At 46.9% G+C, this 12,907-nt stretch overlaps 1 protein-coding gene across 1 annotated transcript; it reads right to left on the bottom strand.

The window, feature by feature from the left end:
- Positions 1-681: 681 nt before the first annotated feature.
- On the bottom strand, positions 682-3,497 carry LOC308235386 (cell adhesion molecule CEACAM21-like; the record flags this gene model as incomplete). Its single annotated transcript, XM_080644146.1, has 4 exons — positions 682-959; positions 2,198-2,347; positions 2,462-2,551; positions 3,434-3,497. 4 exons carry the CDS (start codon positions 3,495-3,497, stop codon positions 682-684), a joined length of 582 nt encoding a protein of 193 aa, XP_080500272.1.
- Between the last annotated feature and the right edge of the window lie 9,410 nt (positions 3,498-12,907).

The raw sequence follows: 12,907 nt of genomic DNA, 5'->3' as shown, positions 1-12,907 counted from the left end.
TCACCTGCAATCTCTCTAGTTTTGGATGATGCCCTCCTCTCAAACAGATTACAAGTCTTCATCAGGTCAAAATTAGCTCCATAAAAGGTGAGGTCGTTTATAATTCTATGGCCATCAGTTTGAACTAGGACAATTGCTAAGCCTTGCTTATATTACCAAAGTTTCCAATTCTATCAACAAAGAGGACCGGGTGCTACTGAACGTATGCAAATAAGTCTATTGCCATAACCAAAAAAATACTCCAGAGGGCATTAGTAATTTGGGAGAAGACAGCTCACATAGGTGTCCTCTTGTCTATTCGCATCATCACAAGTGTCCAGGCACCCTCCACATGTTTCCCTGGAAACGGGAGTGAGCTCAGATTCCTGTGAGCTTATCTCTTACTCCTGCCAGTCATCACACAATGACTACCCATCCTGTGAAGCAAATGGTGTCCCCTCCATTGTGGAAATGGTGCAAATGGGACCAACCAGAGATGGGATCCAAAGTGGTATTGTTACCTTACTTCAACAATAATGACAATGCCAGGGCACATTTTTTAGTATTTATTGATTCATAGCAAGTCTTCTAAGCAATTTCCACCACTACAAGAAATCTACTAGGTCCTTTTTTTTTTTTTTTTTTTTTTTTTTTTTTTTTTTTTTTTTTAGTTTAAGAACATAGGGGAAGGTAGGAAGATCACTAGTACTTGACAACTAACTCTAAAGGCGCACTTACAAAGGAGCTGAAGGGGTTGGAGACTTTACACTGGTAGTTCCCAGCATCCTCTCTCCTGACAGGGTCTATGGTGAGGGTTCTGTGGTCCCAGGACAGCTTCATCCTCTTCCCGAGCTGCAGACTCTTAGCATTGTGTAACCAGCTGGTGAAGTCCGCCTTTGTATAGCAAGTCATGACTACAGCATCCTCATTCTCTGTGACTGTGGTGTTGCTGGCTACGAGTGTGGGCACACTCACTGGCCCTGTGAAGAAATAGAGGGTGAGAATGATTGAGTGTGGGCTTGAGACCAGGGGCAATGCTCCTGCCTCAAAGATCTCAGCCCTGACTCTGATTGTTATGAGGGTAATTTGATTCCAAGTTAAAAATTAATTAATTCTAAATTTGCCATCACTCCCCAGACCAAATCTACCCCTCTGAACTGAAGACCCCTAAGAAGGAAGGATATGAACCAATGATTGATCTAGGGATCCAAAGACATCTCATAAGGCCACTGGGATTAGAGGGAAAATGGGGCTACGGCTGCAGATAGACCTCAAGTGACTCAGATCAATTTCTCATGGTGTTTGTGACTCTGCTTAGGGACTGTTTCTCCTTCTACCTCACTTTCCCCTCAGTGAAGTAAAATGAATATTTGACTGCCAGGCTGACAATGTACTAATCATAAAATATTCACAGTATCTGACATAAATATTGGGAAAGAAAACTGCTCAAATAAGAGGCATTTGTTATTGATGGACTTCATGAGAGAATGTCCTGGGCTGATCCCTGGTGGATGAGCAGCTGCCAGGGGAATCTTTACTCCTGCTCCTCCCTTGGGACACTAACCTTTCTCTGGACTCCTAAGTCTCCCAGAACAGTCAGCTAATAATCTGGGGAGCTTGTCCAGTTGTGCTCTCCACACACAGTCTCAGGTGAAGGACCAGGCTCCAACTCTGCCCAGATGGGGCTCTTAGGGTTGACCCCAACTGCTGACCAGCACAAGAGCCTTGTGACTCTGGCACATGGGAAACTGTTGCTCTCCCTCAGCCCTTCCAAGGAGGCAAAACCGAACCAGACACAGGCTCCCCAGGGTCTCTGGAGGCAGGACATGTGACAGGGGCCTGGAGAGGGGCTGCCCAAGCTGAGCTTCTCTGTGAAGAACCCAGGGAGCCCCTCAGGCCAGGTCCGTAGAGACCTGCAGGGTCGATCTCAGGGTCATGGTCAGGGAAAGGGGACCTGGACTGAGACTGGTCTCCCTCTGCTGACTCACTCCCATTAAATTGGTCCTTCTCTCTGTGGTGAACGTCTGTGGAGCTGTAATCTGGGAAGGGAACTCTGACCTTAGGAAGTTTGTGTCCACTGTGTGTGTCCTGCACTAAATGCCCAAACCCAGCTTGGACATGATGCAGAGGGGGATGGAGGGGAGTCCAGGGCTGGCAGTCCTGTGTGTGAAGTAGAATTCACCCCACCCGACACCTAGAGGTCAGAGCAATCACTCACCGTATACATTGAGTCGTCCATATCCTATTTCTCTTTCATTATGTGGTAGGATAGCTACCACCCCGTAGATTCCAAGGTCACTCGCAGTGACATTTCTTATGGTCAGAGATCCATCAAGATTTGCTGTTTCTCGACCACTGTATTCGGGCCCTGTTACATATCGATTAGCATACAATGCAAGATACCCAATGAAAGTAGAGTGTGTCATCTCTATTCCCCTATACCAAATAAAGCCTGTAACACCAAGAGGCGTATTTTCGGTACGTAGAATCACATCCTGCCCTTCAACAGCACGGGTCTGGACAATAGCAAAATGCGCTGTGGTGCCCGGGATCCAGAAGGCTAAGAGGTACACTAGAAGGGAAGAGAGAAATTGATCAGTATTTTGATCTATGCATTGGGATGGAGAGATGAGGCATTTCTCTACATCTCTCAGCCTTGGTCTGCGTGAGAATTCCTGTGTGCACCTCCTAGTCAAGGTCAGCAACATGACCAAAATTGCTTCTGCACTTCAGAACCTATGCTTTTTGTTTTGAATTCTCTTTCCCAGCTGTCTGTGTGGCTGTCCACCTTACTGCCCTCAGATTCCTGTTGACACTCAGCGGCCTTCTTGGAAGACCGTCCCTGACCACGTCCTCTAAAGACCTCTATCTTCACTCTCTGACATGACTCCGCTCTGTGCATTTCTGGGCACTTGTGGGTACCTGATGGCACAAGTAGATCTCTTCTTGTCTATTTTCTCCCCATATAGTGTGAGCTGCAAGTGGGCAGGGGTATTCGGGATCTTGTGCCCCCTCCCCCATGCCTGCAATAGGCTGCAAAAACCTGTGGGTGCATGAATGAGTGTCCCCAGGCTTGACCACGTCCCATGTTGTATTTTCCCATATTGGTAGTTGTTGGTGAGGACAATGTTTAGCACCCCTGGTTAAAATGTTTCTGCTATCACCTGAAATAAATTGTTATTACTGTGGTCAGTTGTCAAAATTCAAAACTCTGTGATGAATAACTTAGCAAATGAAATGCAAATTGAGGTATTCCTGTTCCTCACCACTTCCACATCATGAGATTTTCCTGTTGCTGAGCCCCCTCTCTCATCCTACTCTGCGCCCCTGTCCTTTCACTCAGGTCCAAAGAGAAGCCCTTCCTCCCCTCCCAGAGTGCTGTCCTCCTCAGGAGTTCTTTCCACTATCGGACTCCCAACCTCCCTTCCATTCCCAGGGATTGATCCCTCCTTACCAGCCAGCAGGAGCCCCAGCCAGGGGACAAGTCCTCTGTGGGCAGAGGCTGCAGGGAACTCCATGGTGACTGCTGCCTGCTCTGTCCCTCCCTCTGAGAGAAGAGCTCGAGGTCCAGTAAGGCTCCCAGGTTCCTCTGTCCAGACTGGTGGGATGTGCTTTCCCTCCTTCCTGTGTGCAAAGACTCCTCCTGGGGCAAGATAACCTCCCTGGTCATGTGGGCCAGGGCGGGGTCAGGGTCCAGGACCCTCCCTCTACCTCCCCTCATTTTTTCCAACCCTCTTGCCCCTTTCAGTTTACCTTTACTCTATATTTTGGTTTCCTGGAAACTGCTGAAGCCTCAGACAACACACACACATAAAACACAAACACACATATGCACAGAAATGTGCCCTCAAAAGCACTGGCCGGGGGCATCCATTTCCTGGTCATTCTCCACAGCTCCCTATCAGTCACATTTGACTTTTCCCTTCAGAGTAAGAGTTCTGGGCCCCCCTCAGCAATATTGTCACAGAAATGCCCCGGCTCTACAATGTATGCCCAGGTGACATTTTAGAAAGGATGCTTCAGCAGCTGCTCCGCTTGCATGGATGCCAGGATGAGACCCTATGATGTGAGGGTGGGGGGCCCTGTCCCTCTCCTGTGCACAGGGAGGGTCTCCAGATCCTCTTAAAATGCAGATTCTGACTCGGCAGCTGTGCAGAGGACCAGAGACGCTGCATCTGACAAGCTCTCAGGGGAGGTGGGTCTTACTGGCCTGTAGAGCCCACTACCAATGGCAAGGCTGATGGGGGCACATGTCCTCCTGAGGGGGTGACTCCCTCACCCCAGCATTGGCCTCTGCTTCACCTTGATCTTGGGTCTGTCAGCACCACACAGAGAGCCCCACAGGCCCCAAACTGGGGGTTATTTCTGGTTGTGACACAGAAACCCAGCTGGGCATCAGGTCTTCCCTGTGTTCACAAATGTGTTGGGAACATGGTATTTCCTCCCAGCAGGAAGGCCACCAAGGTCAATGGAGGTGAGAAGGAGTCAAGCTGGTGATGACTGCAGAGGGACCCTCCCTCTATCTCGGGTTGTCACCAGCCTGGCCATTGTTTCCACAGACAGAGACCCCATCATCACGGGTATCAGGAGGACATGCAGTTTCCAGGTGTGAAGGGTAAGGTGTGAAGCAAGGACTGTGGCGGGAGCTCAGGTGGCTGTGGGCTCCATGGGCCTTCGGGATGTTTTCAAGGAGACCCTCCCTCTCTTTGTTGGTTGACCCTGTCCATGTCCTCCCTGACTATTCATGCAGCCTCTGTCCTCTGCCTGGGGGACTTTTTTGAAGTCACCTCGTCTTTCCCATGTGTGGTACCAGTTATGAGTTGGGGAGCAACATAGAGATCCCTGAAAAAGCAGCTGCCCCTACACCGTCTCAAGGTAAGAAATGTCGAAACCTGTGGAAGATTGTTATGAGTATTTCAGCTGGATTGATGTCATATGACTGCAAGCAAGATCTCAAATCCTGACAAGAACAGCAGTTTTGTGGCTTATTTTATACATTATAATCAAAGGAGAAGATGAAAAAAGTTGCATGAAATCTATTGGAAAGTGAGGGAAAGGAAAGCAGGGAGATCTCTAGAAATAAATAAAAAGCAAAATGGAGAAACACGTATTATTTTTACATTAGAGGGTCCAGAATAGTTAACATTTACAGCACATATAGAGGCTGTGCAGGGAACCAGGCAACATGAGCGCTCTGTGGTCTTGTATTCTGGCACCACAGGCTCTCCCTTCCATGGGTCTAGCAAGAAAACTTCCTAGAGGTATGTGATGTGAAAGTTATGTTATCCATGACGCATAAGAATAGGGAAAGGGCTCACTTAACGTAAAGTCTGACATTTGCTAAGGAAGCTGTGGGCATGTCACATGACTACCTGCCATCACCTGCCCAGTTAGGTATTTGTGATCAGACCACACTGTGCACCACTGAGCTTGTCCAGCCTGCCATGGGGCCCCCTGGGCTTATCAGGATTCTTGCACAGCTCCTTTTTCATTCACAGTTTCTGGAAAGAGCAGGAGGGACAGCGCAGGCATGACAGAGGGACCCAGAAAAATCTGCTAGTCAGGACATGGAAATAGGTCTGCTTCTGCACCTCCTTACCAAAGCCCAGTTCAAGTGTGCATTTCCTGTGTTTTGTGGGTGCGTCTCAATATCGCCCCCTAGAAGGCAAAAGGAGACCTGCAGGCAATGACAGGTACTGCACTAGGAATGCTGACCAGGCTCCTAAAGGTGGGAGCTCCCTGTGAGCCCTGGACAGAGGTGAGCTCTGACCTCTAGACTAAGAGCCAGCCACCCAGGGCACATTCCCTGTGTGTCTCATACCTCCTGACTGCATCCCAGGGCAGGCTGGGCCCAGTGAAAGGAGTGGCTTTGTCCAGAGTATTAGGAGTCCAGTGTCCAGAAAGCTGTGCCCTCTGGTGGATATGCTCTTTCTGGAGGATGTGCTGGTCCAGGTTTTCAAAGCCAGGGCCTGGTGAGGGCTCTTTTGGGAGAGGGTGCTGGCCTGAATCATTGATTCCTGAAATACACTTTGTGTTTCCCATCACAGTATTGGGATGTTGCAACCAGTCCCCTGTGTCCCTGTCTGTCATCTGCTCTAGGCCTCCCCACAGGGCCCAGGTTCTGGAGCAGCTCCAGATGGAGTGTCAACCAGGGGACTCTGTGGTTTCCTCTGTTAGGAGAGGGGAGGCACCCATGGGACCCTTAGGACCTCTGAGAAGGAAGCAACCCTAGATCCTGGGTTCTTCTTTCCCATCCTGCTGAGGAAGTTCCCCTTGTTCCCCAGGACACAGTAGGCTGGTGAGATGTCTTTAGGGGCCACAGGCAGCTGTATTCACACCAGGGACCTTGGGGATGGGGAGTCACCCCGTAATTTCCTTGAGGTGAGGGTGAGCACCCTCCTGCCTTGGTAGAAACTCTACCTGGGATGGAGAATCCAGAATGTCTGCCAAGTCAGGGATCTGTGATAAAAGGAAGAACATGGGCTGCTTTCCAGGCCCTGAAGAGATGAGATGTGGAGAGGGCTGTGATTTCCTGGCAATGAAATCAGAGTGGTCTGACCCCTCACTGTTATGAGGTTCCTGTCCCCTTTTCCTGACTGTAAGTGGGGTACAAACCTGACCCTGGGACATCCCCATAAAAAAGGGGCTGTGGCTTCCTCTCAGGCTGACACCAATGCCTTCGTGTGGATGAGGAACATGATCTGACTGCAGGTGTCACACAGGGTGACCGGCTTCCATTATATGGTTTCCCTCATCCATTTAATGAGAGTTTACTGAGTATCTGTGGTGTTTCAGGTAAGGCTGGGCCCTGGGAACGCCACAGAGAGCAGTAATTACGTGGGCCCTGCGCTCATGGAGTTTACCATGTAAGGAAAGACAGGCTCTCAGACAAACATTCCATAAACATTTGTGTAGAAAAGTCTTTCGCACAAAGAATGAAGTGCTTATAAAATTATTAAAGGGCTAGAGAAATGGAAGTTAAAGAGTTGCCACTGGAAGTCGGGTTTTAAGGTCACGCTGACACAGCCCACTCCCACAGGTAAAGAATTAGTTGTGTCTGCCAGAGGCCACCCATCAGTCAACACAGTAGCAGAAATAAGAGGCCCATCTCCTTTCCAGCTTCCAAATTACACACAAGTGCATCGCAGAGGCTGAGTTTAATTCACATCTGGACTCTCAATTACAAGGACTGGGGGAATGGAGTATTTAACCTTTCAGTCTACCTCATATAGGAGGGAACATGGAAAAGGGTGGAACATAAATGCCATGTGCCAATACATGGCATGTCTGAGTCCACATGCAGGCTCTGGGACTCTAGGCAAGTGATCCCACCTCAAAAACTTCAGTTTCCCTATGTGATATCATAGAAAGATATTTGGTGTTATTTCCTGGGTCTTAGAACTGAGCAACAAAAATACTTGGAATTTTATGATTTACTAGAGGCCCAGTGCATGAGATTCATGCACTGGGGCGGGGGCGGGGGGCGGGGTTCCTCAGCCTGGCCTGTGCCCTCTCACAGTTTGGGAGCCCATCAGTCAGACATCCTTAGCTCTGCCACAGAGGCGGGAGAGGCTCCCGCCACTGCCGCTGCACTGGCCAGCCATAAACCCGGCTTCTGGCTGAGCAGTGCTCCCCCTGTAGGAGCGCACTGACCACCAGGGGGCAGCTGCTGCATTGAGTGTCTGCCCCCTGGTGGTCGGTGCGTGTCATAGCAAAGAGTCGTTCTGCTGTTCAGTCGATTTGCATATTAGCCTTTTATTATATAGGATAAGGGTGATAAGGGTGCCTTTTGTGGTGATGAAGAAACTCTGCCAGGCCTCTGGATAGATGCAAGGTAAGGGCAGGTCACCATAAAGACAAAACCTTGCTCCCCGAGCTGGCTGTGCAGGCAGTTTCGGTCCCCTTTCTGTCTTTTGGTTCCTCTTTCCTCCCAAGTAAGGGAATAAGCCCTGAGCAAGGAGTGTTCCGGGAAACCACACAACCAAGTGTTGCCTGGTGAGAGGTGTACTATCATACCAGTTAAAAATTGGGACAATACATTGCTGGAAGATGGCTGCCGACGGGAAGGCAGACTGAAAGATAGTGTGTGAGTGAGAGAAGAAAGGGAGAGTGTGTGGTCGCACTGAACTCTAAAAAGCAACCCATGGCTGAACTGAGCACAAAAGGACAGAATAAAAATTTTAAAAGTGTGCAGGCTGCTTAATCCCAAGCGGGGAAAAGACTGCACAGACTTGCGTGCAGTGCTGGAGTTCACGCAATTACTCTGGCTCTTATATCTCTCTATTTGTTTTTCTATTTAAATCCTTGCTTTTGATTACTAAGCCCAATACATAGGATCACCCAATTGGGGACACTCTAAGAGACCCCAGGGGAAAGTTGTTTTTGTGGAACCTGGGGATCAGAGCAGAGAATAAGGATCAGAGAGGGGAATAACGATCAGAGAACCAGCTCATTTGGATTCCCCCAAATCGCTATTAAGTGCCACAGGGGAAAACAAAATCGAAACACTAGCTAGAGAGGACCTATAGACCGCAAGGTCAACCCAGAAACACGGCCACCCAGGGGTTGAATCACAAATTCACACTTGTGTAAACACAAATAAAGGAGTATAAGAAATAAAGACAGAGAGGGAAATATGGCGGCGGAATAGAAAGACTTGTTCCGAGCCTTGTCCTGGAGCAGAAAGAAAGAACAGCTGAGGGTCGCACGAGGAGTGTTTGTTGGCAAGTTGGGGACAGCTGAACTCCAGAAGAAGGTGGGGGACTGCTAGACAGGGTTCCCCTGACCTGGCAGCCCCCACTGCGGCTGGGTCCCCTCCCGGAGCTGCGGGCTTGGACGCGGAGTCTGCGCCATCTTGAACCAGAAAGTGAAGCTTATCGGAAGCCTGAGAATCCACAACTGAGGCACCCACGGAACAGCTGCGAGCCCCAGAACAACGCTCCCCAATTGGCGCAAACACACGGGTTCAGAGGAGTTCTACACTCCACCACGGAAAGGTCAGATTTCGCCTGGGATAAGGTGAGGTCTCTGGTCCCGGCGGGAGAGAGGAACGGGCGTTTTGCAGGAGCTGGAGGACCAGGGAAGTCTGTGCCTAAAAAAGTCCGTGGCTGTTGGGGCTGGCGTGATCTGTGAATGTGGAAGGGCGTCCCCAGAGCTGCTAACAGAAGGGCTCTCTAAAAAGCAACCCACTTTGATCTGACGTGCAGGGACACCCTAAGAATTTCAGGGGTGTGCCGGCTGCCTAGACTTACAGGCATGTCAAACAGAACAACAGAGGAAGTGAATGACCTTCACTACTCCACATTTTATTTTTATTTTTTATTTTTTTATTTTTTTATTTTCATTTTTGCATCTTTTACTCAAGAAACTAATTTTTTTTCTTTTTTCCTCACCTGATTTTACCTTTTTAATTATTACATTTTTATTTTCAATACGTATTATTACTACTGCTATTTCATCTTTTTTTTTTAAAGTGTCATTTTATTTTCTCTTCATTTTATTTTGGGATTAGTGTTCTACGTTCTATTTTCATCTTTAGCATCGTTTTACTCTAGCTCAACTCTACCTTTATGCCATCACTCTCTTCCTAACCTTCCCCTTTTCGGTGTCCTGTTTATCTTACCCCTTTCCTGCTTTAGATTTTCCCTATTCTTTCTGTTTACCCCTTGTTAAAATTTCACCCTACTTACATATCTAATCTCCAATCCCCTGCTCCAAGTCCATACATACCTCTCTCTTGGCTGTCTTAACTATCCAAAAAATTGTTTTTCTCTCTGTCCTTTTTTGTTGTTCGCTTGAATGTAGATTATATAGAATTTTTATGCTTTTTTGCAAGATTGTTTTGCTTATTCTTCTTTTGTTTATTTTTTTGTTTGTTTTGTGCTTCTGTTTTCCCTTGCCTCACTCAATATTAGTTGGTGTTGTAGTTTGTATTAATCCCCAGGTACTTGTTGCTGGCATTTGCTGGGATTAGTGATTGTTCTATTGGAGTTTTATCCCTAATATATATAGTCTGTTCCCCTTTCTCTCTTAGTCTCTTTCTTGTCTCTCTTACTTTTTTTTCCCTTTTCCCAATTTCATTTTGACACTCCTTTTTTTTTCTTTCTTTTTCCTCTTCTTCTTTCTCTCCTATCCCCTAATTTGCCTTTCTCTGGTGGTCACCTTTATTGGAGGTTATTAATATCATGAATACATTTCTGTTCAGTGCCTTGTGTGTTGTACCTGGTAGTGCTGTATTTTGTGCCTTTAAATCAATGCAGGAGAGAGAGAACTACATAACCAGACACCCAGAGAAGAGAGACCATGGGGAGAAAAGAAACAGCCCGCATATGAAAGAAAAGCAAGCATCACCAGAAAAGGAAGTAAACGAAATGGAGGCAAGCAACCTTCCAGAAAAAGAATTCACAGAAATGGTCATAAGGTGGCTGAAAAGAATAAAAGACAAATTTGACAATATGAGCAAGAACCAAGAGGAAATGAAGAAAAACCAAGAAGAAATGAAAAATGACATCGCTGCTGTAAAGAACTCAATAGAAAGCATCAAGAGTAGACTAGAAGAAGCAGAGGACCGCATCAGTGAGCTAGAAGACAAGATGGGAAAAAATACCCAAGTAGAGAAACTTCTAGAAAAAAAAATTAAAAGGCAGGAGGAGAGCCTAAGGGAACTTTGGGACAACACGAAACAAAACAACATATGCATAATAGGGGTTCCAGAAGGAAAGGAAGCTGAGCAAGGAATAGAAAACCTCTTTGAAGAAATAATGAAAGAAAATTACCCTGATATAGGGAAGAAAAAACCCACACAAATCCAAGAAGCTCACAGAGTCCCAAGCAAAATGAACCCCAAAAGACCAACGCCAAGGCACATTATAATTAAATTGGCAAACACCAATGACAAAGTAAGAATCTTAAAAGCGGCCAGAGAGAGACAGAAAGTTACATACAAAGGAACCCCCATCAGACTAGCAACTGATTTCTCAACAGAAACTCATCAGGCCAGAAGGGAATGGAATGAAATATACAAAGTCATGCAAAGGAAGGGTCTGAATCCAAGAATACTGTACCCAGCAAGGCTATCAATCAAAATTGAAGGTGAAATCAGGAGCTTCACAGACAAAAAGAACTAAGGGAATTTATTACCACCAAACCAACAATGCAAGAAATGCTAAAGGGTCTGCTGTAAAAAAAAAAAAAAAATGAAATAGGAAGCGAAGAAGGAACACAGTGGTAAAGAATAGGAATAGGGACAAATAAGAACCTATCAATAATAACTTTAAATGTAAATGGATTAAATTCCCCAATCAAAATACATAGGGTAACGGATTGGATAAGAAAACACGACCCATATATCTGCTGTCTACAAGAAACCCACCTCAGAAAAAAAGATGCACACAGACTGAGGGTGAAGGGATGGAAAAAGGTTTTCCAGGCAAATGGAACTGAAAAAAAAGCTGGGGTAGCAATACTTAATCTGACAAATCAGATCTCAAAGTGAAGGACATAACAAGAGATAAGGAAAGCCACTTCATAATACTAAAGGGAGCAATCCAACAACAAGAAATAACTCTGGCAAACATATATGCACTAAATACAGGAGCACCTAAATACATAAAAAAACTCCTGGAGGATATCAAGGGAGAGATTGACAGCAATACAATCATAGTAGGAGACTTTAATACCCCACTATCACCATTGGACAAATCCTCTAAACAAAAAATCAGCAAAGAAACATCAATCCTAAATGACTCACTAGACCAGATGGAATTAATTGACATCTTCAGAACATTTCACCTCAATGCCACAGAATATACATTCTTCTCAAGTGCACATGGGTCATTTTCAAAGATAGACCATATGTTGGGACATAGGCAAAGTCTCTTCAAATTCAAGAAGATAGAAATCATATCAAGCATCTTCTCAGACCACAGTGGCATAAAACTGGAAATCAACTACAATAAAAACAACCCAAAGAAAACAAACACATGGAGACTAAACAGCATGCTATTAAACCATGACTTGCTTACCAGAGAGATCAAAGAAGAAATAAAAAACATCATGGCAACAAATGACAATGAAAACACTGCAATCCAAAATCTATGGGACACAGCGAAAGCAGTCTTGAGAGGGAAGTTCATACCTCTACAAGCCTCTGCAAAAAAACAAGAAACAATGGTATTAAATAACCTAACCCAACAACTCAAAGAGTTAGAAAAAGAGCAACAAGGAGAAACCAAGATGGCGGCATAGGTAAGCACCTAAACTGCTGCCTCGCACAACAATTTCAAAACTACAACTAAAAGACAGAACGGACACCATCCAGAACCACAGAAAAGCTGGCTGAGTGAAAATTCTACAACTAGAAGGAAAGAGAAAAGCTCACAGAGAATTGGAGGTACGGCAAAGGGTCTTTGTGCGTGCAGAAAGGAAGGGCTGCTGAGAGCCTGGCTGACTTTCTCTGGCTGAAGGGGGAAGGAAGCCCCCAACCACACTGAACCCCAGTTCTGACTGCACTGAACCCCAGTTCCGGGCGAGCCCCTGGGGACCCACGCTCTTACGGGGGGAGTCTGGACTCTCGGGCGGAGACTCAGGAGCTGGAAAAGGCAGAAGTCTGAAGGCACACGCGCACTAGAGCGCACAAAGGCTGCGGAGGTTGCCACAGGCTTTCCCTAGTGGAAGGGAGTCAGAGGCTCCTGACTGCACGGAGCCCCAGTTCTGACTGCACTGAACCCCAGTTCCAGGCGAGCCCCTGGGGACCCACGCTCTTGTGGGGGGGGAATCTGGACTCTCGGGCGGAGACTCAGGAGCCGGGGAAGTCAGAGGACTGAAGGTGCGTGCGTGCACGCAAGCCAAGGCTGACGGGAAGCCAAGACTGTCTGCTCCACCCTGAGACTCCACCCCATATAAGCTGAGCACAGAGGCTATTGCAATT

Source organism: Plecotus auritus (genome assembly GCF_963455305.1).
Source record: "Plecotus auritus genome assembly, chromosome: 10".
NCBI lineage: Eukaryota > Metazoa > Chordata > Mammalia > Chiroptera > Vespertilionidae > Plecotus > Plecotus auritus.
The sequence above is the reverse complement of the archived record's forward strand: the minus strand, read 5'-3'. Positions and strand labels throughout refer to the sequence as shown.